The 27725-nt window shown below is 42.8% G+C and overlaps 1 protein-coding gene across 4 annotated transcripts in view; it reads left to right on the forward strand.

Moving 5' to 3' along the window:
* Window positions 1–1545: 1545 nt before the first annotated feature.
* The window catches only part of HIVEP1 (HIVEP zinc finger 1), a 155061-nt gene continuing 128881 nt past the window's right edge, over window positions 1546–27725 (forward strand). Inside the window, exons 1-2 of one of the 4 annotated variants that reach the window (XM_007973677.3) lie at window positions 1546–1789; window positions 8469–8611. In XM_007973677.3, the coding sequence (XP_007971868.1) occupies window positions 8572–8611 (40 nt within the window). In that variant the 5' untranslated portion in view covers window positions 1546–1789; window positions 8469–8571. Of the gene's footprint in view, window positions 1790–4872; window positions 4992–5233; window positions 5512–5712; window positions 5736–8468; window positions 8612–27725 lie in introns of those variants that run through there. The other 3 variants (XM_007973679.3, XM_007973678.3, XM_007973680.3) reach the window with 3 other exon arrangements.

Below are 27725 nucleotides of genomic sequence, written 5' to 3' on the forward strand. Positions count from 1 at the left end.
ATCATGTCTTAATTCCTTCCAAATGATGACTGAGAAAGCTCTTCTCTGGTTGCCTGTTGCCTGCCCATTCTATCTTCCTAGTTCATTACCAGAGAAGCCATCCTTCCCATTGGCCCTGAGGCAATCCAGGTGTACACCTCTCATCTGAGTGTGTGTGTATATATATATATGTATATATTTTTTGAGACGGAGTCTGGCTCTGTCGCCTAGGTTGCAATGCAGTGGCGCGATCTCGGCTCACTGCAAGCTCTGCCTCCCGGGTTCACGCCATTCTCCTGCCTCAGCCTCCGAGTAGCTGGCACTACAGGCGTCCGCCACCACGCCCGGCTAATTTTTGTATTTTTAGTAGAGATGGGATTTCACCATGTTATCCAGGATGGTCTCGATCTCCTGACCTTGTGATCCGCCCGCCTCGGCCTCCCAAGGTGCTGGGATTACAGGTGTGAGCCTCCGCGCCCGGCCCTAAGTATAATTATTAATACCTTCCCTTTCACTCTCAAAAGTGTCCTGGTGTAGGTGTTACTTGTTTCCCATTTGCTTAGATGTTCTGCTCTCGGTGGAAAAATCATCACACAAAGTTCACTTGCTCTCACCTTCCAGTTATTTCCCTCCTCTAGAATGCTGTACTTCCACCACTGCCAAATCGTGAACTTTCTCTCCTTCAATATCCCACTGAGAACTCACCCTCAGGAAGGGACTCTGCTCACCCTGTCCTCTACTCAAGCAGAAGCCTCTCAGCGATCATGTAAATAACTGTATAACTTTAATTGGCTCTGTTTATAAGCCTCTTATATCTTTTATTTCCCTCTAGGTATTTTTCCATGTGTTTATCCTGTCTCCACTAATTTGTAATCTCCCAGAGGGCAAGGCCTGAACACAAGCTTCTGTTGGTATAAAGTGGAGGCACAGGTAAGCTTGCTTGCTAGACACTGCCATCCTTCTTTATTACTAATCTGTTAAAAAAAAAATCCTTTGTAGTGCTTTGTTAGTGATGGTCCCGAGACTGCTAACCTAATGAAAAACTATATCCAGTGTCCGCTAGTGTCCAAACAAGAGAAAATCAACAGTTACAAGCTTTCCATAATGTGACGGGAAAGGTGTGCGGATATTTTGACCCATAAGGGAATTTATGGTGTATGTGAAGCATGTTATAGAATTTGTTGCTTTTAGATGTTTATTCTTGTCTCTTCAAGGCTGCAGGACTGTCTCAGAAGGGAAATAATATTTACCTTCCAAACTGAGATCTAAAACCCGAACAAAGCCTCAGGAAACATACTCCACCACCATCTTACAAGTTTGTGCTACGGGTGGAGGGAAAATGAATCTAATGTAGGAGGCCTCCCTCTGTGCGTCTAACAGGAAAGACCGCATGGTGCAAGTCTCCAGGATCACTAGAGGGGTATTGTTCATTTCAGTCCAGGTAGCAACGGGAAGCCCGTGCAAATGTTCCTTTTTCATTGCGGGGCTAAGGAGTGTGGGTCCTTTGCCGCGACTACCTGCTTGCCTCTCTCAGAACCTGCAGATGAAGTGCGGAAGATCTGTCTATCTTCTCAGCGGCGCAGAGCCCAAGGTAGAAACCGATGGAGGCGGTGCACTAGATAACATCAAAGCCCCGGGCAGGGGCCAGAAAGGGGGGCACAGGCAGCCCGGGGAATGAAGCGCCTCCCTCTAGCATTTCCTCTCACGCCCACTTCCAACCTAGGAGGCTTTTGGTTTCTGCTTTTGTTGTTTTTAAAATTAAAAGTTAAACCCAGGAAGCTTTGGATCAGACTTTTGCGTTGCAGTTCGGGTAAGTTTTTCTCTCGGTTCTTTTGTCTGACGCCTGGCTTGGGAAGAGCCTGGGCGTGGGGCAGAGTTGGCAGGGCGTGCGGGGAAGGTTTTGTCGCCGGGTCGTCCAGAGGAGGAGGGGATTCGGCCGGTGGACGGGAAAGCCCAGCACGCGCGGAGGGCGGAGGGCGGAGGGCCGAGGGGAGGGACGGGCGGCGTGACCTGGCGGCCGGCGGGGAGGAACCTCCGGGATCTCCGCGTGGCGGTGGCGGTGGCGGCGGCGCTGCCGGGCCGCGCGCTGGGCGGAGGGCCGGGGCCGCGGGGCCGCGCCAGGGGGGAGCCTGAGCCGGGCCGGGCCGGGCGGCCGCGTGGGAACCGGAGCCGGGGACGCAGCGGCAGGGGCGGGCAGGGTGGCGCGGGCCCAGTGGACGCGGGGCCGGGGTGGACTTTGTGCCCTCTCCAGACTGTTCGCCAAGAAAAACGTGTGTTGAGCTTTTTAGTGACACTGTCCTCCCTCGAACCCCACTTTCCCGAAGGGGGGCTCCAGAAGCATTCACGCGGCCGGTGGGGATGGAGCCATAGAGAAATGGTTCCCTTGGAGCCCCCTCTTTTTGGGGGGCAGAGAATGGTCACTCGCTCCCGCATTGTCCCAGCATTTTTGACAGTTGAAACTGCAGTTTACCATTCACATTCATCCTCTACATTCACCCTCTGCTTCATTTTTTTCCCACGCTCTGTTTATTTGATACATTTTGAGAAAATATATTGGATTTGCCACAAAACAAGCCTAAAGAAGCTACTTTATAGTATAGCCAGATTTCCCTGCATCCTGATATCTAGGAAGAAGTGAAGGCAGAATTAGGAAAACAACTGCATTTAGAAAATTCAGAAACTTACTAGGAAACTATTCTGTATTGTATATATTTCAAATAAAAGTTTAATCTGTTTGCTGCTCAAGGAAATAGTTGAAATGTCAAAATTTACCTATTATAATTCAAAATTGCGTGTATGTTTTGTTGGAAAGTTCGCAGTAATGCTGAATCCTACATAAACATTGTGTTGACAGTATGTTGTGCTCAACAATTCTTGGGTTAAACATTATTCATTCAGTTAGCATTTTTCACTTCCGAAGTGATACAAACTCCATGCATTATCAAATTACCTTACTCCTGACAGATTAATAGCTATACGTTCACAGTTAAACGCATGTTTATTTTTTGATTCAAATAACCCAGTTAGGAAGTTACATTATATACTTTTTTGGTGATTGCAACCTATGGGATATCGTTTCATTTCACAAAAGAGAGATGGTTATATCACAGTGAAAATCAAAATTGCACTATTTCATTGTAGGGTTAGCATTAGTATGCTAGACATAATTGTACATATACACAGTTGGATGATCTTTGCTTTTATAACCAAATTTACTTTGTAGTAGGCATATTTCTCCCTTTACATGATATTATTTTTGGCTACACACTCGCCATTACTGAGTATTCCATTTTTAATCATTCCCATTCTGGTGGTTTGAGCTTTTCTTAGCTCAAATGAGCCAGAGGTACGATTTCCTCAGGGGAATTTTAGGGGTCAACTCTAGCAGGAAAAACCTAGACGTCGTTATGGAAGCCCACGGGAACAAAACAATTCAAGTTTGCACAGATGACCAGCTGTCTTAGTGGGTGTATGGTCGTTTAGCATTTTTATTCCTTAAAAGGGGAAAACAGTTTAGTTTCATCAGGGATTTTTTTTTTTTTTTTTTTTTTTTTTGCATCAGTTTTGTTTCACCTTATTCCTCTCAAGTTTGAGGTGACCCGTTAAACCAGCCACTTTTGCCTGCTTCTTGAGGTGGACATGTTGAATTTCTGTGCCCCAAACTGCGAACATTCTTTAGGTCCAACCCTGAAAACCTTCTTCGTTACCCCGGTTCAGCCCCTCTTCACTGCTTTGCCATGGATTTCCACTCCTTGCTTCCTCTACTGCTTTCTAGCAGCCGGGGTCACACCCTGGTTCATGCTAATTACTCCCTCTTCCCCTTTCACGCTCTCCCCTGCGTCCCTGGAGCCCATGTCCGACGACCAGGCCCGCAACCCCTTTTCTGTTCCCGAAGTCCCCTCCCGGGTCGGCCCTATAAGCCGTCAGGCTGTCAGGCTGTCAGGCAGGGGTTAATTGCGCTCGCAGCTTCGGCACTGGGAAGCACCAGCGGGGCTTTGGAGCGGCCTCTGGAATAACCTTGGCTTTCCTCGCTCTTTTAATAGAACATCCGCCACCAAAAAGTGGTTTCAGTTCAGGGTTAATAATATGTCCCCTTCCACTCTCCAAACCAACACCCCGCCCCCCTCCGTTTTTTTAAAAGTTGTTTTTCAAAGTTAATGAGTTTCAAGTTTCACAATGACTTTCCCCTTCCTTCTACGCGTTGCTGAGGAAACCCCCTTGGGGTCCCCCCCCGCCCCTGAGCCTCCCCCTCCCCCATTCGGCCCGGGCGAGGGGCGGGGCCGGGAGACCCCATGACGTCAGCGGCCGGCCCACATCCTGCTGTAGAAAGTAAAGAGACGGTAAAGAGAAACTACGGCCCCGCCCGCCCCGCCCCTCTTCCCGGACCAACCGCCCCCAACTGAGCGACCCGGCCAGGCCTTCCCGGGACCGCGTGACTGGCCGGGTCCGCCCCTCCGCCCCCGCCGGGTGCTGGCTCCCCAGGCGTCGCGACCCCTGGCTCCCGCCCCCCGCGTCCCTAACCCCGCCCCTCCCCCCCGGGCCGCGCCGCCACCTCCTCCCGCTCCCCCCTCCCGTCCCTGCGGCGGCTCGGCCGGGCGGGGCGGGGAGGGGCGAAGCGGCGGGTGGGTGGCGGGGCCGGCACGGTCTGGGGCCCGCCCCGCCGGGGAGACCCGGGGCACTGGCTCCGGGTTCGTGCCGGGCCGGGCGCCCATCCTGCCCCTACCTCCGGGCAGAGCTGGCGGCCGCGCCGGCCCAGCTGGGCCCCGGCGCCTGGACGTCCCCCCGCCCCTCGCCCCGGCCTCAACCCCAGCCACCACGGGGACGCCCCCTCCCCCGCCCGCGCGTCGCCGCCCGCGGCCTCCCCTCCTCCCGCCCCCGGGGATCCCCTGCCGCCCCGCCCACCCGCGGGAAAGCCTCCGACCTTCGCCCTGCCTCCCCCGCGCCGCCGGGCCAGCGTTCCTCCCGCCGGCCCCAAAGACGCTAAACGTGCCCTACTCTGCCCTGGGGGAGAGGTAAAGCCCGCGCCCGTCCTCCCGGCCCCGGGCCCCGCGGCCCCAGGGTCTGCCTGCCCGCCCTGCCGCGGCGCGCGCCCCCCAGCCCGGCTGCCCGGCTCCTTGGCGGCCGCAATCATGCCGTGGCTTGGGGCGCCGGCGAGCTTCGCCGCCTCCTCCGCCCGGCGGCTGCGGCCCCCGCCCGCGCGCCCCGCGCTCCCCCCCCGCCCCCCGGCCCGCTCCCCTGTTTAATATTTCAGCGCTGGGTGGTGTGAGCGCCAGTCGCCGGCCTTCAGCGTGGCGGCTGCTGGGCGGCGGCGGGGTGGCGGACGGAGCGGGGGACCCGGGAGCGGCGGCCGCCGGAGGAGGTTATGTTTGTGTTTGGGGTTGTCAAGTGAAGGAGGGATCCCAGGCGCCGCCGCCGCCGCCGCCGCCGCCGCGCGGGGGTCGCAGAGATCCCGAGCCGCGGCCGCCGCCATCAGCAGCGCAGCTCCAGGGCCGGCTGCAGCGGCAGCGGCTCCGCCGGGCGTCCTGGCAGCAGGTTCGGCGCGGGCTCCGCGGCGGGGGCGCTGCAGCTGGGGAGGGCGGCGGGGCGGAGCGGGGAGGGGGGCAGGAGCACATCCCCTCGGCGGGCGGGGGGCGTGCGGGCGCGCGTGTGTGTGTGTGTGTGCGTGTGTGTGCAACCGCCGACCTTGCAGAGGGGATGGCTGCGTGCGGGAGACACTTGGCACTTCTGGGCGCCCTCGCCCCGCGCAAGCCAAGCAGGTACAGAGGGACCCAGCCTCCCCAGCCGCCTTCCAGCCGCAGACGCATTTTGCAAGAGGGGTGGGGGGTGAGGGAGACCAGGCCTCGGCATCCCAACCTCCCGGCTTTGTGGCTTTCTTTCCCTTTCGTTCTTTGCTCTAAGTGCCTGTTTACTCCCGGCCACCTGGGTAGTTTCTTTCCGGGTTGGGAGTGCGCGCCTGCAGCAGTTGGGAAGGGGGCGGTGGGTTGGGGCGCGGGTCGGCTCGGGCTCGCCTTGGGGTCGGGCTCGGGAAGGAGTTGCTGGCTGGAGAGGGGAGGGGGCGGCGGCGGCGCTGGCGGCGAGGAGGAGTCTCAGGGCTGCCGCGCTCGCCTCATCTCGTCCTCCTCCTCCTCAGCTCTCTGCATACACTCCAGGCTCCTTCCTGAGCTGGCACTTCATTCCCCCCTCCTCCTGGCATGCGAAGCGCTTTGTTCAGTGCAGCGTTGCAGAGGGGTTTTCCCAGGCTCCGCCCTCCACATTCATTCATGTTTTTTCTCCTTGCAACTGTCTTTACGCTTTTTGATCGTGTCATGTTTTTGCTCCATGTAGAATTTATTTCTTTCCCTTAAAGGAACGGTTTATCACTCGTCCTAGTCGCTACAATGCTGCTGTCTTTAGAAATATCCACTTACCCCCACAAGGATTTAAACAGGGGATGGACAGCTAGGGACAGTGGGTAGGCGGTGAACGGGGTAGCAGAAAGCCTTTACGGACAGGGAATGTGCATATTTTACATTTATGCTCCGGATCCCATGGGATCACATGATTGGATTACAGTCAGAGTTCACGCTTTAAAAACTTCCAAATATTGTTACCATTTAAAAGCTTTAAGTTTAATAAGGAACGTATTAAGCATTCATACAATTTATTTCGTACAGATGTATATCAATTCTTTATTGAATCAGAACCTTCCTGAATTAGATAGTGGATGTTTCTTTGGTGCAAGGAGTTGAGAAACCATATCTTTTATAGATCACTTAGCACAATGCTAGATGAAATAGACCATCATTTTTTGTATTATTTTCCCATGTAGTTAAAAATTGCAAATAATTTTGTGCTGAGCTGACATACAGCCAGATCAGGGATAAAATACTGAAGTTAATTGTAACGTTCTTTACCTTCTATTTCTTTGCTATAATGAAACCATAAATTTCTAAAACCTTATACTGGGATGTTAGATGCATTTCTTCCCATATAGGCTTTCTTAGGGAGAATTAATAGTTCAGCGTTTTTGTGTGACAGGCAAAGCGTCTACAATGTTTAGTTTAGTCCTTATAACAACCTTCTGAGGTGGATAGTATTTCCTAGTTTTACAGTTGGGAAATCTGATCTTCAGAGAGGTTAAGTAACCTGAACAAGGCCACACAGTAAGGGGTAAAGCCTGGCTTTGAACCCACTCTGGTTTGACACCAAGATAAGTAGTCATGACTTGCTGTGCCTCTTGAAAGAAATCCTGAAAGTAGATGTTATCAGCTCCACAAAAGAAATAAGCACTGGTTATAACTGAGTCATGTAGTACCACATTCTTTAGTTGCTGATCTTGGACAAATTACTTATCCTCCTATTTTTTTTTTTTTAATCTGTAAAATGAGTAAATGATAGCTACGTTCCTAGTTAACAGATTAAATTAGGGAATGTGTAGAAAGTACATAAGCACATAGTAGGTGCTCATAAGTGTTCTCTTGTACAGTACCACATATAACAAAAGCTTTAAGCCCTACTGTTCTATTCTTGTGTCTTTGCTTAATGACTAAACATTGTTTCATGTTTAACAGTGACAGTAGGCTTTGCTTATCAGTTTTCTTGCAGTAAGTTAAAATTTCAGCTTTAAGATCCTTGAGAATCTTGTGGAAGAATCTGAGGTGGCTGATTTGGGGAGATAGGTGATCCTGTTTTGGGTCATTCTTGCCTTGGCCTATTGTATTTCAGATCACTGTGTTTTAAAATGTGTAAGTCAGGACAGGCTAGGTTATGCTGCAGTAACAAATAACTCTCAAACCTCACTTAAGCAAACAAGAAAGTGTTTCTGGCATATGCTGTGCAATCACATGGGTTAGCCGGAGCTCGACTTTGTGGTGGTGTCAGATTTGCTGTCTGGAGCAGTCCTGATCCCATGGCAGCGAGAGAAGAACTCTGGAGGATCATGCTGTGATAATAACTAAATGCTCCAGCCTGAAAGTGAAGTCTCATCCACTCACAGGTCGTTAGCTACAACTCCGCACACATTCCTGGGAAACACAGTGAGGCAGAAAGTGTGGTCCTACTATGAACCTAGAGATCTTGAATAACTGGAGCAGCCACAGTAGGAACCCCTTGTATTAACTGAGTTAACTAAAACAAGATGAACAAGACATTGTCCCTGCCCCTGTGAGTGGGCAGATTTACTATATATGCATAACATAATCCTTTTGTAGCCTGATGTGATACTTTACTTGTTCCTGGTATTATCGTTTTAAAACACAAAGTGAGTTTTTTTACTCTTGTGGGATAAGGATACGGTGATTTTTTTCTGTTTTCTTAATGAGAAGTCCCAGATATTGACAAAATGACCTCTGTTTAATTAAAAGTGAGTAATCTTTTGCAGTGGTGCCCAGCTTGGTTACTTTTTGTTGAGTTTAGGTTTGTGCCCTGCTAGGCAATAACTTTTAAAGTATCTTTCTCTTCTGAGGTAGTAAAATGTACTTCTTTGTTTTTTCTTTTTTTTCTTTTTTTAGCACATGGATTAATTGATGTATGTTGAGTTTATGGAGCTGCCTTTTGGTGACTTGCTTTATCTAGAGTTTTTAAGAAGAAAAAGAAGCCCCTGATTCAAAGAAGATGCCTCGAACTAAACAGATTCATCCCAGAAATCTAAGAGGTAAGGCTTTGCATTAAGTACAAGTGAGGCTTGCGGTAAATCTTTTAGTAGAGTATCTCTTTGGTGACGGGATTGGCAGTTTGTTAGATGTGGACCCTGTCTGGTGGCGAGCTCTGTTTCTCTTGTTCATTTCCACATGAACAATTCCACATGAAGTCCTACACAATTCCTGTCTCTCAGGAGATACGTAATAAGTATCTGTTGAATGAATTAATTGAATTTGATGAAATTACAGTCCTTTCTTCCAGACCATTAGATGGGGTATTAAAGGCTGAAAGTTGCTGTTTGTTGATAGGTACCATATTTGGGTCAAGGAATCTGAAATGAATGGTTAAATATTCTTTTCCAACTGGATCATTATGAATTTTATGTTTTTTTTCCATTCCTCCTCCATAGTTCTTTTGAGGTTTATTTTTGTACTGCTCCATCAGTTAGATTAACAAGATAAGAAGTGAAGAGAATTGCAGGCATTCACTCAGACCGTTACTTGCAGAAGCCAGAGGCAAATTAAGTTATTTTCCACAAAGAAGCAGTGGCTCAGAAATGTGTATATAACACATTTCACATAGAGAGAGAAAAGTGTCTGTTTTCCCCCAACCGCGAATACTTTTAATAGTAGAAAAGTAAGTGTATTCTTGCTTATTGTTTAAAAAGATTTGTATTGTTCTCATGTGTTTTATCAATGGTGAATAGCAATTATCTTTTATATTAAACTTCAGGAGATAAGCAGGTAGTAGTGTTTAAAAAAAGAACTATTAAAGCAAATAATTCCAAGCTGAGTATGGTATTTTATGAAATATTTATCATTACAGAAAAAAAAAATTCTGAAGCATATGAAGGGGGAAAAGTGACTTAAAAATCAAATAGATTAATTTGAAATGTTTCTTGGTAAAATCAATTTGACTAGTTACTATAAGGTGATCTTTGAAAATGTAGTCAATTTTATGGCCTCTGTGAATCTGGAAATAGTGCTTGTTTCCTGTCTAGAAATCTCTGTTGCCTCAGGCGGGTGCCTCAGCCCAAGTTCAAATTGATGATTATAGTAACCAGTGTTCAATGAGGTAGAGATTTACATGAGAACATTAAGTGTAGTCTATGGAAATCAGATTTTTTACAGTCATATAGAAAACGTTGAAAATTGAATGTGTGTTTGCCTGTCTCCCTCACTAGAATCTGAACTCCCCAGAGACTCACTCTCATTTATTACTGTAGGAAAAGCCTCCAGACCCAAGAGTGCCAGCTGAGGTGGGAAACATGGGCCCTGCTTTATCTGTCCGGGGAGGGCACCCTATTCTAGTTTGCACAAGTGCAGCATATAGGCAAGCAGCAGCCCTAGCCCAGCACAGTTTCTGGCAGCTAATGGCAGCCCAAATGTTTGTTGAAGGAAGGAGTACATGACTGATCTGAAGGTGTTATTTATTAGGTCATAAATATTAAACATTTTTCATATTTAAAATATATATTTATAACATTCTAGATAAAATGACTATCCTGAGAAACGCAGATTTGCAGGCCATAGGCTCTTTTCCTTTCTGTATCAAATAAACGTTCAACTCAGCACATGTTTGTTACCACCTTCATGTACTTCATGTTCCTGTGATAGGAATAAAATGATGATAAAACACAGATCCCAAAAGGAGTATGGAGAGGTGATAGGGAAACATATAACTATGTACTGTGGTGAGAAATGAACACTATGAAGATTCCACAGAGGTAGGGAGTCATTATTTTGTCTCCATTGTAGGGGGCGCAGTTTGGAGTCAAGCAGACTGATGATTTAGGGAAGGAAAGTTAACACCTGGATTTGGTTCTTAAGGCTGGGAAATTATCTGCGAAGCTGACAAGGCAAAGTGAGTGCATTTCATCCTGGGGTAGGAGCTTGTGAAGTAACTTGGGGACTCTGAGCAAGTTTAAATTGTTCTCCATTTCTACAGCATGAGAAGTTCTATTCAGGAGAGACGAGGGCAACAGAGAGGCAGGAGACTGGAGTGGGAGAATCAGGAGGAATCAGATCAGGAAAGGCCCTCAGATTTGAGCCTACATTTCATATGTAGAGTTAAAAGTTTTCATAAGAAAACTTGCTTCTTTCCTGAAATTAAGATTTTTTAGAGTTTTCAAAGAGAACTTGAAATAAATTTGTCTAACTTCTCTGTGAGAGTCTAGAAAGTTGCTTGACTAAGGTAGTTAAGAACTCTCAGCCACTAAAGAAAAGATCGAAATAGATTAGCCCTAGTAAGCATAGTCAAGCCACTTCAGTGGGACTTCTGATGGGGAAGGGGACGACTTCAGGGAAGAGGCGGCTTCTGAGCCAGTGTAGCTCACTCAGCAGTGGGGAATGGGAGTGAAACTCTAGGTGCCCCTGGGAAACCCTGAGTAAGCAAAGGGACAGAGAGGATGGTGCTAAGCGGTGACACATAGAAACTTCTACTTTCCTTCTCACAATGTCTGCGAGGACCCTGGGAGTGATGTGGGGGTTAGAGTAAGCAGGTAACTGTCAGCTACTGAGATTAATTTTTGAGTGTGTCTTTAATATCTCATTGTGACAGTTTGGAATATCAGCTTTGTTGTGCCCTACCTGTGATCCACTGCTTTGCTTTGCTAGAAGACATCTCTAACGCGATGAGATAAGAAATGCGGGGAGAGGAAATTGGGAGACCAGAAGAGCAGTCACAGCCCTGCTTGTCCCTTTTGTTTCTGCTGTTAGCTCAGGAGTTTTCAGGAAACCCATCGCCTCTTTTTCGGCTTCCTGGGGGGAATAGTCTGAAATACTTGTCTTGTGCTTGGTAATTAAGTCAGTATTAAAAGAGATACCTTATACTTTCTCAAATTATATTTTTCTTATGCTTCCATGGCAGTTTCACCTCTTAGAATGTAATCTTTCTTTGATTTATTCTTGGTTCTCCTGCTGGGACAGATATATCCCTGGGGATGTGCAAAGCCACAGGGTAACATGTATCTTTCAGGAATGTGAATTTTACTTGGGGGAAAAATACATATACTTGTCTGTGTGTGCACATGTATACACATATTAAAGTATTAGACAAGCGTCAAAATGTACAATACCAGGATCTATCATGGAAGAGTATAGAAAGTTTGCATGGATTTGAAAATTAGGCCTGCACAGACTGCTTTCATAAGGAGATAGAGTGTATACTTTTTTGCTCCTAGAGGTTCTTTCATAGAAAAAGTATAAGAAGAATTGTTAGGTTAAGGGCAGGAAACAAATTGGGGACATAAATGAGACAGTGTCTGACTTGATGGGTGATCTGTATACTGTGTAGGACTGTGGTTTTGTTGAATTCAGTCTCTTCACCCTTGGCCCAGCGTTAAACCAGATAGAATCAGTTCTCCATGCCTGTTTCCCAACTGCCTATGCAGTTTTTACACCGACCTATCCCTTGTGAGGTTGAAGAATTTTGAAAGAGCATGAGAGAAGCACTTGGTGTTCAGAAGAAAGGCTTAGCATGTTGTCCTAGGTTCGGTGGAGAAGGGTCACTGGACTGCACAAGGTGGCTCCTCCGCATGGTCTTGGTGAGTTGACAGCAGGGCAGCGCTGTGTTGCCCAGCCATCATTCCTTACTCATCGCTGCTCTGCGGAGGGGTTGTCTCCACCACCTTCTCAGGTCTTTGCTTGGACCCTTGGGTAACATGGAATGGAGGAGTTGGTGGCTTGCAGGGGGTTCCATGCCACTTCTATCGTGATAAAGGGCTCTGTTCGTGTTTTGCCACCCATTATTGTGAGTATGTTTCAAAGCTTTGAGAAAAAGGAAAAGAGGCGTTACTTATTTTAGTTGTGTTTGGGCCTAGGGTTTCAAAGCTTCATTTCCTTTAAGATTGGAAGTCAGTGTGGAAAATACTAAGTATTAACCTTTTGCAAAACATGTTTTGAAAATTGGTGTAGCTGTTTTTCATTTTTATTGGTTGAGTTCATTTGGCTCTGAACACCCTGCAAAACATGAGAACTCTTTTCTGGTCTGAGAACTAGAATTTTTTTTTTTTTTTTTTTTTTTTTTTTTGAGACGGAGTCTCACTCTGTCACCCAGGCTGGAGTGCAGTGGTGCGATCTCGGCTCATTGCAAGCTCCACCTCCCGAGTTCACGTCATTCTCCTGCCTCAGCCTCCCGAGCAGCTGGGACTGCAGGTGCCCGCCACCTCGCCCGGCTAATTTTTTTGTATTTTTAGCAGAGACAGAGTTTCGCCATGTTGGCCAGGCTGATCTCAAAACTTCTAACCTCAGGTGATCCGCCCGCCTCAAAGTGCTGGGATTACAGAGTGAGCCACCACACCCGGCCCAGATTCCTTAAAATGTGAGAAGTAGCACTGAGGAATGTGATCAGATGATGGCCTTGATTGACACATGGGGTCGCTTTCCACCGTTGGCCTTCTTGTTCTCCATGGCATCTTGTGCATAGTCATTTGCCATTTCAGGAGCTCAGTGTGCAAATCCAGTATTTCTGTGCTTGGTCATCTTTCTGGAAGGTACCTCTTCTCCTTTTCCATTTCTACTGTTTTCTTACTCTGTATGGGAGATGTCTCTGCTAAAGATTTCACCTCTTCTTTGAGTTTTTTTCCTTATTTTCTGTTCTCTTGTCAGATACCCTCCTCCCCTCCACAGACGTGCCTTGGGTCTCCTTTGCTTGTGTCCACATGTGCCTTCTTGTACTTACGATACTACATCATAATCATTCTTTTCCAGGTCTCATATCTTAGCAAGATCATAATATGTCAGAAGAGACCATTTTGGTCATCCATGTGCAACAGAAGAATATTTGGTCGTGTTAACGTTTTGTTTTTGAGACAGAGTTTCGCTCTTGTTGTCCAGGCTGGAGTGCAATGGCACTATCTTGCCTCACTGCAACCTCCGCCTCCCAGGTTCAAGCAATTCTCCTGCCTCAGCCTCCCGAATAGCTGTGATTACAGGCATGTGCCACCATGCCCGGCTAATTTTGTATCTTTAGTAGAGATAGGGTTTCACCATGTTGGCCAGGCTGGTCTTGAACTCCTGACCTCAAGTGATCCGCCCGCCTTGGCCTCCCAAAGTGCTAGGCTTATAGGCATGAGCCACTTTGCCTGGCCTGGTTGTATTAACTTTTTAGCAAACTAGAAGGTTGAGATGATTTATACTCAGGGAATTTGTTTACATTTTTGAACCTCGAGTAGGAAATGCTTCTTCCAATATTTGGTAGCTTCTGATTAAAAACTTGTGATAATTTTAATTGCCTGAACAGATAAACCAGGTGGTTATTGTTAACGTTTCTTTTATATGAAATTTTACTTCATGTACAAGATTTTTATAGTTTATCCCTTTGGTACATTTAATTACTATAAAGGTAAAGAGTTTGGCCTCATGCATCACTGACTTGCTATGTGGTTGGTTTCCTTGTGTGTAAAGTGGAGATAATGTGTGAAGATGAGATGATACAGCAAATGTAAGCATTTGCCACAGTGCCTGACACAGGGTACACACTCAATCCAGAGAGCCACTACTTTCTATAAAAAACTGGTTTATGTCAGACTCCTGGGTTACATATGCTTTATAAACACAGGAAACAGGAGTATCTACATAAAATCTGTAAATGCATTTTAGGCTGCTCATGTCCTCAGTGTTGATTCCTGACATGTCCCATTCTTGTTCTGACTACTCAAAGGTTGGGATCGGGGGGAGAGAGGTCAGTGCAGAAAATAATTTGGGAATATTCTTACCCAATGTGCTGCTCCCTCCATTTTTCCACTTAAACTCATTCAAGCCTTGCCTCGTTTTTTGACAGTGTTAGATGAGGTTAAACAGAATATTTGTCTTCATAGAGTTCTCAAGAAACAGGTTCTGAGGGCTTCTATTTTACTGTTGAACTCTTTTAAAAAATGTCGGTATCACAGATCACGCGGGATTGAAGTGAAGTGCTCTCCTTAGGTTCCGGCATGGCAGCCATCTCTCTGTCCCCTACTCCGCTTCTGTGTGACACAAGAGAAGCCCAGCCGGGATTTCAGAATTAATCTGATTAAGATGAATGTTTTCATTTGCTGTCAATTGTGGGCCTACTCCAGTGGTTGTTTTACAAAATCTACTACCATGAATAAAATCTTATGTTTACTTGTTATGTAGGGATTATCTTGTTGAGCTTATAAGTGGAGTAGGTTTAATTTTGATGATTTTCAGATGGAATTCCAGCTGTTTAAGCGTCGTTTTTCACATTTGAATGTTAGGTCAGCAGTTCCATGCTGACAGCCTTAAGAGTTGAGAAATCAAAAATCTTGTTGTGGAAACAACCCCATGGCTTATTTCAAAAACAAAAACAAAAGAAATTCTCTATACTGCAGCAAGAAAGGAAGTAAGTCATAATTTAAAACATAGTTTTTGTTAATATGGGTGGAAAAGGTATTAGGAGCTATCATGTAAATGGCTGACGTTGTTTAGTTTGAGCAGGATAAAAATGTGAAAATGGAGTTAACATAGCAAGCCTCCCTTTTTTTTTTTTGCAGATAATTATTTTTCAGCTCATGTGGAGAGCTTATTTGATGCTTTCTGAATGCTTATTAACATTAGCCAAATGCTTGTTTCTTTTTAAAAGCAAATACAGAATGTAATAATATGATTAACCAGAGTAATGATTTTATTTTAGAACATCTTTGTACAAAATATGTTCTGATGAGGTACAATCTTATCTTACCATAGAATAGAAAAATACATAAGTTGTGTAAAATCTCCTATCGTAGAAAAACATTCTTAAGCTTCACATTTAAAATGGTGATAATTTGAGCAAGTCTGGGCTAAAGTTGATTCTTGTATTATGCAGAAAAATATTTTATGAATAAATTAAGGGCTTTACTTTTTCATTTGCATATTTAACTCTTTAAAAACATTTTCGCAGTACTTTTCTACATATTAATACTATGCTCATTACAGGTGATGCTGTTATACTGTTAACCATTGTTCACTGTGGCACAAAAACTTATAAACAAATAGAGACCTTTCTTCTCAGTGCTCAAGGCATTCTTTGAGAAAGAAGCGCTTTTTGATCATGAGGCTGTAGGCTTACATTTGGGACAGAGTTGCACTGATTTTGATTTTGTTTTGTTTTTCTTTTTTTACAGTTTTAATGAGAAGTTGTCAGAAGGTTTTTAGAAATTTTCTATGATGAATTTTGTTCTAGAAAATATTCTAAGGCTGTGCTGTGATGCAAAAGTATTGAAAAAATAGAAAGTGATAACAAAATGGTTGACTACTATGTAATTAGATAGCAGTCCGTAAGTATGAAATGGAACCATACCGTTTAAGAGTTACACCTACTTGGCCGGGTGCGGTGGCTCATGCCTGTAATCCCAGCATTTTGGGAGGCCAAGGCGGGCGGATCACGAGGTCAGGAGATCGAGACCATCCTGGCTAACACGGCGAAACCCCGTCTCTACTAAAAAAAAATACGAAAAATTAGCTGGGCGAGATGGCGGGCGCCTGTAGTCCCAGCTACTCGGGAGGCTGAGGCAGGAGAATGGCGTGAACCCGGGAGGCGGAGCTTGCAGTGAACAGAGACCACGCGCCACTTTACTCTAACCTGGGCGACAGAGCGAGACTCCATCTCAAAAAAAAAAAAAAAATTACATCTATTTAATAATACAAAGCTTGATTTTTATGGTCCTTATGTGTTTCTGTCCACAGAATTTCTGTGTGCCTGTGTGACTAGAGTATGAATTTAACCAAACATACTTACTATTTTGTACTTTGAAGTGTGCTTACGTATGTTTGTCTTCAAACTCTTTCAGATTTGCCGGTGAAGAAAAAGATAGGGTGAGCATACAACTGCTTAATAGTTATAGTGTCCAGATGGAAATAGGTTAAATATACAATTAGGGTGGTATTTGATAGTTTAAAGATAAAGAAAAAAATAAACTGAGCTGATACACCAGGACTTGGAAGGTGGTTGGTTAAGCCATGCCAGGAATGAACCAAGGCGCTTCCTTATGTTGCTGGGTTCTTGTGCGCCTCTCTGAGAGAATTACACATATTTTACAGCAGGAAGGATGGACCTTGCAGGTCATTGAGTTCAGCCTCCTCATTGTGCAGATGGGAAGGCCCAGTAGCAAGAGGGAGGTGGTTTTATATGGGTCTTATGATGATAAAAAGAGCAAACCTTACCACAGGTGTCTGCTAGGCTCTGTTCAGAGGGCTTTTCATGTTTCCTCATTTGATTCCTACAGCTACCTGAGACAGGTACTTTTATGATTCCCATTTTATAGATGTGGGAATGAGGCACAGAAAGATGGCTGTTTGCCCAGTGTCACATAGCTAGGAGTCTGCATTGCTTTTGCTCCTAACCATCATGCTTATACTTGCTGATGTTGATAGTAGAAAGTTCTTTCCTGATTAGTAAGAGTTTGGAAATGCTCTCCATCCCAGTTAACTTGCTAAGCACAGCACACAGAGCTGAGGTTATTCAGGAGGTCAGAATTCGAAGGATTTTTTTTTTCTTAAGCCTTTAATTGTTCAGAATCTATCTCAAGTTGTATATGTATATATTACTCCAAGTTACATTTGGTATCACATACAGTTTAGGGAATTTCCAGGCTCTTCAAGAGAGAAAGAATAGTTGTCTCATCCAAGACGTTTGCTTACATGATTTGCTTAGTTATATGGTTGGAAGTAGAAATGTTTTACTTAAAACATTTTACTTAAAATGGAGAATGGCAGTGTGGGAATCTCCGCCTAACAGTTGAAGTTTTGGACATGAAGGCTTAGAAAATATTTCTGGGGAAACTAACGTGAAAAAATTAAAATTCTAAGCAAAATATAGAAGATAACATTCTATAATTTGTCTTCATGTGGTAGGTACAGTAGGATATAGAGAAAGCATGCCATTTTAGATGTTTGGGCACTCTTCTTCCACACTGCAGGTAAAGGGCAAATAACCACTTTTGGCCAGGCTTGGTGGCTCACGCCTGTAATCCCAGCACTTTGAGAGGCCGAAGCAGGTGGATCACCTGAGGTCAGGAGTTCAAGACCAGCCTGGCCAACATGGCGAAACCCTGTCCCTATTAAAAATAAAAAAATTAGCCGGGCTTGGTGGCAGGTGCCTCTCATCCCAGCTACTTGGGAGGCTAAGGCAGGAGAATCACTTGAGCCTGGGAGGCAGAGGTTGCAGTGAGCTGAGACCACACCATTGCACTCCAGCTTGGGCAACAAGAGTGAAACCCCATCTCAAAAAAAAAAAAAAAAAAAAAAAAAGGAACCATTTTTAAGGGATCAGAGTTAGAGAATTCTATTTGTCTTCTGGGAGCAGTGAAAATGCTAGTAGGCTATGCCTAGACAAAAAATCTTATACCTGTTCTCTTAAGAGTTTTTAATACATTGACTCTCCAAACACAGGAAAATAAAAGATCTAAGAGCAACATAAAGGAACAAATATAATTTCAGGTTAGTATATGCAGTATGGAATTCCCCAAGGGAAAGTGGAGCAAAAAATAATTGAAGTGGAGTAAAGCAATGAGGAAATACCTCGCGGAGGAGTCAACTTTCTTCTCAACGAAAACCTGAATGAGGAGGAGTTTTGAGATGGGTTTTTAAAGACAGGAAGGATATATTGGCAGAGAAAATAAGTTGTTTTTAGACTTTGGTAGAAGAATGAACGGGGAAGAAATTATGCAGAAGTGATTGTTGGTTTAGTTTGCTTAGATAGAATGGATTTCCCAGTGAACCTGAAACTCTAAGGAAGCAAAGAGGAAAGGAAACTTATTAGATTTCATGTGTTTGGTTTCTGTTTATGGTATTTATAAAATTACCAGGTCAAGGTCTTTTATACTGCCAGGTGGGTCATAAGGTCATAAGTATTTAAAGAAGATCGTTCAGTGGCTCGGCAGCATCTTTTATGTTAACGTTAAAAAACAACCTTCACCCAAGGTCAGTATGATTTGTTGACAACCAGGAAACCAGGTAACAGGTTAAAAGAATGTTTTTTCCTATTTCAGAAGATCATCGTGTATATGAATAAACCAGCAAAAGAATAATATGGCTTTGAGCAAATATCTTTAGTTTCTTCTTAGAGAACAAGGTGGGCAGGGGTTGGTAGGGGTGATGTTGGTCTACAATTTACTTTTTAGTTGTAAATGGCTGTTATTCTAGGGGTCAGTAAATCCTGACTAAATCCAATCTTCCACCTGTTTTTGTAAATAAAGTTTTATTGAAACATAGCTATGTCCATTTATTTACATACTGACTATGGCTGCTTTCATGCAACAGTGGCAGAGTTAAGTGGCTGCTTGTGGTCACGAAGCCTAAAATATTTACTATTTAATGCTTTACAGAAAAGTTTGCTGAATCCTGTCTGGGAAATAGAGGAGAGTTAACACATTTATTTATAAACCCTTTTCTGGTTGGGAATAAATGAGAATGCTTTATCTTTCTGTAGAGGATTGCTGTAGGAATGAATTACTATAGGGGAACCTAGGTGTACTGCTTTAGTTAGTACGTGAGGGTCCGCTGCCTGCCAAGCATAAGGGAATTCACATTTGTTTGGGAAGGAGTCCATTTACTTGTGGTTTTAAAAATGAAAGGAAAGCCTTAGAGGTCGAGTTAGTCTTGCCAGAAATATTTAGTTCTTGATTTTTTGATACCAAGGTCATGGGTCTCAACCCAAAAGGGTTAGATTGTTTGGGAGCCAACTGTTCAGTCAGGTAGAGTACTCTCCTTTTTTAAATTGTACTGTCTCCATCTAGTCACCTTTGTATTTTACTCAACTTGGTAGAAAACTACTGCAGGCAATCCATTTCCAATGCCGTACATCAAACGTCTTGGGAAGGACTGTTCTTCAGCAAAATGGAACTGTCTTTGAGAGGAGCGCCTTCTGACAAATGAGCCCTACAAGGAAGGTCTTCCCCTGTGAGTGGAGTGCCAGGTCTTGAGAATGGGACCAGGTCATCTGAGTGATTGATCATTGCTACTAGCACATTAAGCATTATAATTTGTACTTCGGTTGTGGGAAACATGTTTAAACATCCGATACGTTTGAATTCTCAGTAGTCCCTACAACACTTTCTGTAATATCCTAATCATTCTTTGTTTCTGGTGGTTTTGGGGTACCGGTATGAGAGTAGGTAAATGATATTTTTGTGTTATGGTTTTGTTTTAATTTATTTTGCTTAAGTTTAAATTTAAGGATAGGCTCAGTTGAGCTCATCATAACTGTTGAGTTATTTGGGGAATACTTTGGAAAGCAATGTTAATTCTCCACAGATGAATTGGATCATTAACCTCTTTATTTTGGTCCATGCTTGTGTTAGCACATGGCTCAAAGTAGTTTGAGAAATCAGTAACCATTAACATGTTTCCTTTCTCAGCAACAGGAAGAGCCCATAGTGGTCATGAAGTATGGGAGAATCAGAGGGCCCCTTTGGTGGCTGTCACTTATAAGCCCGTCTGAACTTCTGTGGCCTGGCTCTGCGGTGTTGGACATGTTGTGGAATTCACCACCTCTGTCCCTGTATTCCAGGAAATTTATAGTTGAAGACATAAAGGCCATAATGGCTTCACATGGAAGTCTAGACAGCTGTACAAGTATTTGATGAGTGAGCATATAAGGAAATACTCAGTTAACGTATATAAGGAGACATATGACAGCATAGCCGAGGGGTTAAATGCTTTATTTATCCTTCTCTATGTTGACAGTTTAGGTTAATCTACCATGTTTTGATGGAATTAGTGCCATATGTGTGATGAGTTATATATTCAACATTCATGTTAATATCTTCTTGGAAGAGCTAGGGTTTGCAGTAAGTTGCATTTGATAGATATGCTCTTTCATGGAAAGATTATCTTTTTCAGTCTCCAGTTTACTGCCTTAGTCATACTACTTTAGAGTGTATTTGTTTTACAGCTTTTTTAAGATATAATGTACATGCAATAAAATTCACCCATTTTAAGTGTACGATTCAATGTGTTTAGTAAATTTATAGAATTGGGAAACCTTTACCACAGTCCAGTTTTAGAACACGTCTGTCACCCCCAAAATTTCCTTGAGCTTATTTGCAACCAATCCTTACTCCCGCTGTCAGCCACAGGCAATTGCTTGTCTGTATTCTGGCTCTTCACATTTGCCTTTTCTGGACACTTAATAAGTAGAATCATACAGTATATGGTTTTTACTTGTAGCGTTTTTTCATTGACTATATAATGTGTGTGAGATTCATCTGTGTTGTAGCATATATCAGGATCTTCCTTACCTTTTATTGCTACATAATATTCTCTTATATGAATGCACTGATTGTATTGATTCATTCACGCGTTGATGGACATTTGTATTCAGTGTTTGGCTTGTGTGAATAATGTTGCTGTAAACAATCCTGTACACATCTGCAGTTACATAGAGTATTCTATAAGTCTCAGGTCAAGCTGGCCATTAACATCTATTTTACTTGATATTACTATAGATACTAGGGTTTTTGTTTGCATGGCATGTGTTTTCCTGTTCTTTCATGTTGGACTTTTTTGTTTCTTTGAACCTCTGCCACTGTTGCAGGTATATCTTTTGTGGACAGCATGTTGCTGCAATTGCTTTTTCATCCAGTTCAACAGTCTGCCTTTTGGGTGGGTGTTTATTCCATCACATTGATGTAATTTATTATTATTATTATTGAATTTATATCTGTGATTTTGCCTTTTCTGTTTGCTTGATACTTTTGTTCCTCTGTACTTCCTCAATTGACTTCTTTTGTGTTAAATTTTTTAGTGTATGATTTTGATTTCTCTTTTATTATACTTTTGATTAATTTTCTTAGTGGTTGCCCTAGAGATTATAATATGCATCTTAATGTATCACTGCCTACTTGAGAATAATACTAACTGAAAACTGGTAAAATATAGAAACTTTTCTCCAGTGTCTCCTTTTCTATTGTAATATATGCTTGATGCCTTTATATTATAAAGCTGGTTTTACAGTGTTAAATCACTCCTTTACACAATCTTTTTAAAAAATAACTTAAGAGAAGAAATGAGAAAAATACTAATAGGTTTTACATATACCTCCATATTTATTGTTTCTAGCACTCTCCACTTCTTCCTATGGATTGAGGTTATCATCTTGTACCACTTTTATTCAACCTGCAAGATTTCATATAGCATTTCTTGAAAGTCAGGTCTTCTAGCAGCAATGCTGCTTTTTTAATATTCATGGAATGTCTTTATTTTTCCTTCAGTTTTGAAGCATAATTTTCTGGATATAGAATTCTTGGTTGATAAGGTTTTGTTGTTTTTCTTTCTGAACATCCACTGTCCTCTGGCCTCTGTTACTTCTGATAAGCCAGCTGTTAATTGTGTTGTGTTTGTTTTCTTTGCAAGATGAATTGTTTCTTTCATGGTTCTTTCCATTTTTTTCTCATCTTTCTCCAATTTGAATATGATGTGCTTAGTTGTGGATTTCTTTGTGCTTATCTTATTTGGAGTTTTATTGAACTTCTTGGATATGTAGATTAGTATTTTTGTTTTCATCAAATTTGGGGAATTTTTGGCCATTATTTCTTCATTTTTTTTTTTTCTGTACCTTTCTTTTCTCTAATCACACATTTAGTTTTATGTTTGATGTTCCACAGGTCTCTGAGGGTCTGTTAATACTTCTTTAATTTTTTTCTCTCTATTCCTCAGATTGGATACTTTTCATTGAGCTATCTTCAAATACGTGGATTCTTTCTTGTATCGGTTCAGATTTGCTGTCGAGTCCCTCTAGTAAATTTTTCATTTCACTTATTATACTTTTCAACTCTAGAATTTCTATTTGCTTCTCTGTCTCTTTTTAAAATAATTTCTCTCACTTTATTGAGATTCTGTTTGTTGTTATAATCATACTTTAGTTATTTAAATATGTTTCCCTTCAGTTCTTTGAACATATAATAGCTACTATGAAATCTCAACCTATTAAACCCAGCATTTGGGGATATTAGAGATACTTTCTATTGACTCAATTTTTCCCCTGAGTATGGGTCACACTTTCTTATTTCTCTTCATGTCTCCAACTTTTTGTTGAATGTTTTACATTTAAGATAACAGACTGTAGCAACTCTGGATTCTGATCCTTGCTCCCTTGTGAGTTATTACTGTTTTTTCGTTTAGTAACTTTTCTGGACTAAATATGTGAAGGCTATTTCTCTCATGTTGTCTGACTGTTGATGGCTCTGCCCAGGTTGGCTTTTTTTTGTTTGTTTTTTTGTTTTCTTATGTTTTACTTTAAATCCTAGTTTCCTAGGGGGTTACCCTGTGTAGTTTTGTTTTCAAGCCAAAGGTAGATCAGAGCTTAATTGTGAGTCAGTCTGAGCCTTGACTCTTTGCCTGTGGATCTGTGTGTGGGCTGGGGAGCACACATACAGGCAGTTCTCACATCTGTCCTGGCTTTAACTTTCAACTGGACCCCCTTATGTCTTCTTTGTGTGTGTAGGCCCAGGCTCTGTGTCCCAGGTGTGTGCAGGTAATTAGGAGACTGCCCTAGTGTCGGTGACACATGTGCAGAGTCTCTGGTTAACCTGGGATACGTGTGGAGAGTTTACTCAGCACACTGTAGGTGGCTCACCTACCAGAACTCCCTAGTAAGTCCCTGACTCGTTTCCTAGTCTCTTGCTTGCCCTGAACAGGACCTCAGCCTTGGGCGGACAGAGCCATTGATTCTCTGAGTTCTCTTGCTATTGGGATTGCCACTTTAACTGTGCTCCAAATCTGGTGAACCCAGCCTGGCAAAAGCTGTGAAGTTGCAGCTTTTCACAGCTTTCCCCTCTCGGTTGAACCCTGGCACTGACAGAGCTGGGATAGGGAGACAGGAACAGCCCTGGACAAAAAATGCCACTGTGCTGGTCTTACCTGGAGTTCAGCACTTTCCACAGAGAAATGCCCCTCCACGTGTATATGGCTTTGGGTGATTTCCAGAGCGCTGAGAGTGGTTGTTCTTGACAGTTTTGTGCAGCTTTATGGTCGTGTTTTGTGGAGAGGATTTGTCACTCCTCACATTGTCCTTGCTGCATTTCCTATGAATGTGTACCATTCTGTCCTCCTGTGGACCATGAATGTGGACCATGCTGTTCTCCTGCATCAGGCAGTGTCCTGGGCCCTCATAACATCAAGTTGCATAGTGTGTTTTAACAGGCCTCTTGCTTAAGAGTGCGTGTAGAGACCCATCAAGGTGGCAGAAAATCTAGATGCTATTTAAAAGATGCAAGTAGTGTGATGACTGTGTTTTTAAAATACTGTTGCCGGCATTCTGGATATTTAAAATCCATACTACTGAAGTAAATGTTCGTTCACTGATTACTTTTTTTTTTTGAGACGGAGTCTTGCTCTGTCACCCAGGCTGGAGTGTACTGGTGTGATCTCAGCTCACTGCAAGCTCCGCCTCCCAGGTTCACGCCTTTCTCCTGCCTCAGCCTCCCTGGTAGCTGGGACTACAGGGACCCGTCACCATGCCTGGCTAATTTTTTGTATGTTTGTAAGTAGAGATGGGGTTTCACCATGTTAGCCAGGATGGTCTCGATCTCCTGACCTTGTGATCCGCCTGCTTTGGCCTCCCAAAGTGCTGGGATTACAGGCGTGAGCCACTGCTCCTGGCCATGATAACTTTTATATTTAAACTTCTATTACTGAAAGTGTGGTTTAGTGGGGAAAAAAGCAAAGAGGTTTGGAATTTCGGGTTGTGGAATTGGAATTGAATCCTGGTTCTACAACTTATTAGGTCTGTGATTGACAGAATGTTCCTTAATCTCTCTGAACCTGTTTTCTCACCCTAAATTGGACATAATATTGCTACCTTATGGGTTATTTTGAAAATTAAATATATGTAAAACTGGCATTTAGTAGCTATTCAGCAAATATTTGTTTACCCACCCAAAACGTTTGTGGTTGTGGGTGTGTTTTTGGTAACTTTTTCTTCACCAGATTTATCTTCTCCTTGGTTTACCTAGCTTTGCTGCTTAACGTTTTCTCCTCTTTTTGTAGAATAATTTTGCTACTTTATATAGTAACTTAAACATACAATGTATTTCTTTCAGGATACATTTTGGTTGAATGCTCTTTCCAGATATCCAGAAGTTCCCAACATTTCATAGTGATTTATTTCCTTTCTAAATTATAAATTTCATGTGCTTACAAGTGATGATGAAACTTCACTGTCATTGTACAGTGAATGAACTCATATATAGATGGTCCCTGACTTAACCAATAGTTTCTTACGATTTTTCGACCCATACAACCATTCTGTTTTTCACTTTCCGTACTACAGTATTCAATACGTGAGATATCTAACACTTTATTGTAAAAGAGCCTTTGTATTAGGTGGCTTTGCACAACTGTAGGCTAATATAAATGTGCTAAGTACGTTTAAGGTAGGTTGTTATAATGTTTGGTAGGTTATGGTGTATTAAATGCATTTGACTTATGATATTTTTAATTTATGATGGGTTTATCAGTTCATGACCCCATTATAAGTAGAGGAGCATGTGTGTGTGTGTGTGTGTGTGTGTGTGTGTGTGTAAAAGATTATCCTATGGAACATCTGTACAATGAGAAGCAGTAGCATTGTTATGTAGACATTCTCAGGCCATGATTAGAAGGGGCAAAGCAAGGTCTCTAAGAGAGATTATCAAATAATTTACTGAGAAACGTTCTTGGACCTTGCTGGACCACAGCCCACTCTGCTCAACCTCAGTGGTTCTCTTCTGTGACATTGAAGTTAATATGGAAGAAGTGGTAACTTTGGTTACATCAGTTTTTAATGTCACCTTTCGTTTTGGGGTGGACACAACTGGACCCCAGTATGTCAAAACCTTCTTCATAATACCATTTTTTCATAGAGTTTGTAGAACTGAGAATTGTATAATTTATCTTATTTAACTGACAAGAGTACCTTATTCTACAATAATTTTTAAAAAAAATATTAAGTTTTTAAAAGCCACATCTCTAGACACTTCCTGTTCCTTGGAAACCTTATTGTCTCCTGAAGAGTACATTTGTTGTGGATACTGTGTTTATCAAGAGTAATTCTTAAAGTAGGTGGATAGGTTTAAATTTCGCAACATAGGCGCTGCAGAATTTAGACATATAGGAAGTCAGGATTCAGGGCTCGTTTGTTGTAAGGTGAAATCAGGAAGTCTCTGGTTAAAGATTGGATGGGATTAAGCAGACGTTTTATAGGCAGTCTCCTCACCCTGAACTGCAGCGGTGTGCTGTCTGGAATGCGGTCTGACTTAATAACCCACCCATGCCAGTAACATACATGATAGAGCCGAAGTGCTGTAGTTAAATAATGGATTTTATAAACATTAAATGGTCTTTTAGCACCTGGATTTTTTGCAAGAGTCAAGCGAGAAGTTATGTATGTATGCATTTTGGTCTGAATCTTGTACTTCTGTTAAACACTAATATAAATGTCTCTCTTGAGGCTGGTCTATAACAGATTTATAAAAATGATTACTGTTTCTCAGGCTTTAAAAATCATACTTTTGGCAACAGAATCTATGAGTTTTGTTATATAAAGTGAAAGTTTAGACCTTTTATTCTTTGCAAATTGGATAATTTTTCTTGTATACTTAGCAAATGTTTGATAAATAGCCCTGCAAGGCACTGTGCCTGCTAAGTGCTGTGGAGGGTACTAGAGTGACTCTGGCATCCATCGTAGCCTCAGCGACCCTGGACGCTGCAGTTCAATAGGAGAGATAAGACAAGCCCAAAACTATAACAAGTGCAAAGTGATAAGGGCCGTGGAACAATGAAAACTGTCAGGAGAGACTGGGAAGGGAGGCAGTGTTTTCTGATTGCATGTGAAAGCTACCCCCTCAACCCCAAGAATTCTCTTTACTTTCTATGTCCACATTGAACTAATTCTCTAAGTCAGCAGTTTCATAAAACCTATGCATATATTTCTGATTTCCTCTCATTGTGAGTACTTGAAAGAGAGGAAAAAGGAGTTTGGGGTCAGAGACTTGGGTAAGGAGAGTAACCTGGTCAAATAGTGTGGTTTCTTGACCTGGGCATTGTACCAGGCTGTGTGTGGCATCCCGATCCGACATGCCACTGAAACAGCCTGAAAGTGCAGGATCTCGACGGAAATATAGTTGGAAAAAATAATGCGGGTAAGCTTGGGGCTGGCAGCATGTTAGAATTGGGAAAAATACCATTTGTGTAAATCAAGCCCTTGGTACCAGATGTATGAAGAGCTACTGACACCTCATGGATGTGGATGTTATTATTTCTGGTTCTGGAAAATGTGTATGTGTATGTACCAGAATCTATATATGGTGCGTATATGCACATGGTCTTGGCTAAAACTGATCTACGAGTTTAATCTGTGACAGAGGAAGCTGTTCAGTGTATTCCTCAGTTGCCTGAAAATAAACTTGGAGTATATCTGTTCAGGAGTCGCAGATTAGTCTTTCTAAATGTATCCTGATTTGTCTGACAGGATTCTGCAGAGAGGACTTATTGGAGGTAAAGACCAGGTGTCATTTAAATGATGCATTATCTTTTTCAAATTTAGATGCATACTGTTTTAGGAAAACACTGCAATCATGCTTTTTCTTCTTTTTTAATGAAATAAGAATAGTTCAGAGTAGTGGAGTGTCAGGACCCATTGATAGGTGGGTCTTTCTAGAAAAATCTCATTTCAGTGAAAAATTACACATAGTACATTTTGCTTTCACATATGCCTTGCCCTCTGAACCTGTGTGTGTATATCAGCAAAATTTGTTGTTTCTAAAATCTATTTCTAAAGTGAATCTTATTTTTTAACATTTAACCATTTAGAATTATTCGTATACCCACATAAGCAGACACATAAACAGGGAAGGATCTTTTAAATATGATGTTGGGATTAACTGAGTGGATATTTGGAGGGGAAACTACTGAAAGTCATTCCACAAATCAACATACATTTTTGAGTAGATATGTAGAAAATCAATATATAGAGAGTAGGAAATATAGAAAAACATTGAGATTACATTCTAGGGCTTAGAGAATTACAGCTCAGAAACAAAAAGCGTGATGGATAGAAAAATATAAAATGCTTATTTCAGAACTGGTGTGAAAAAGGTAACCTTTTCTAATATGTAAGAAAAGGTACAATAGGTAAATGGACAAAGGGAATTACAAATGCTAAAGTAT

Source organism: Chlorocebus sabaeus, chromosome 17 (assembly GCF_047675955.1).
Source record: "Chlorocebus sabaeus isolate Y175 chromosome 17, mChlSab1.0.hap1, whole genome shotgun sequence".
In the NCBI taxonomy this organism is placed as follows: Eukaryota; Metazoa; Chordata; class Mammalia; order Primates; family Cercopithecidae; genus Chlorocebus; species Chlorocebus sabaeus.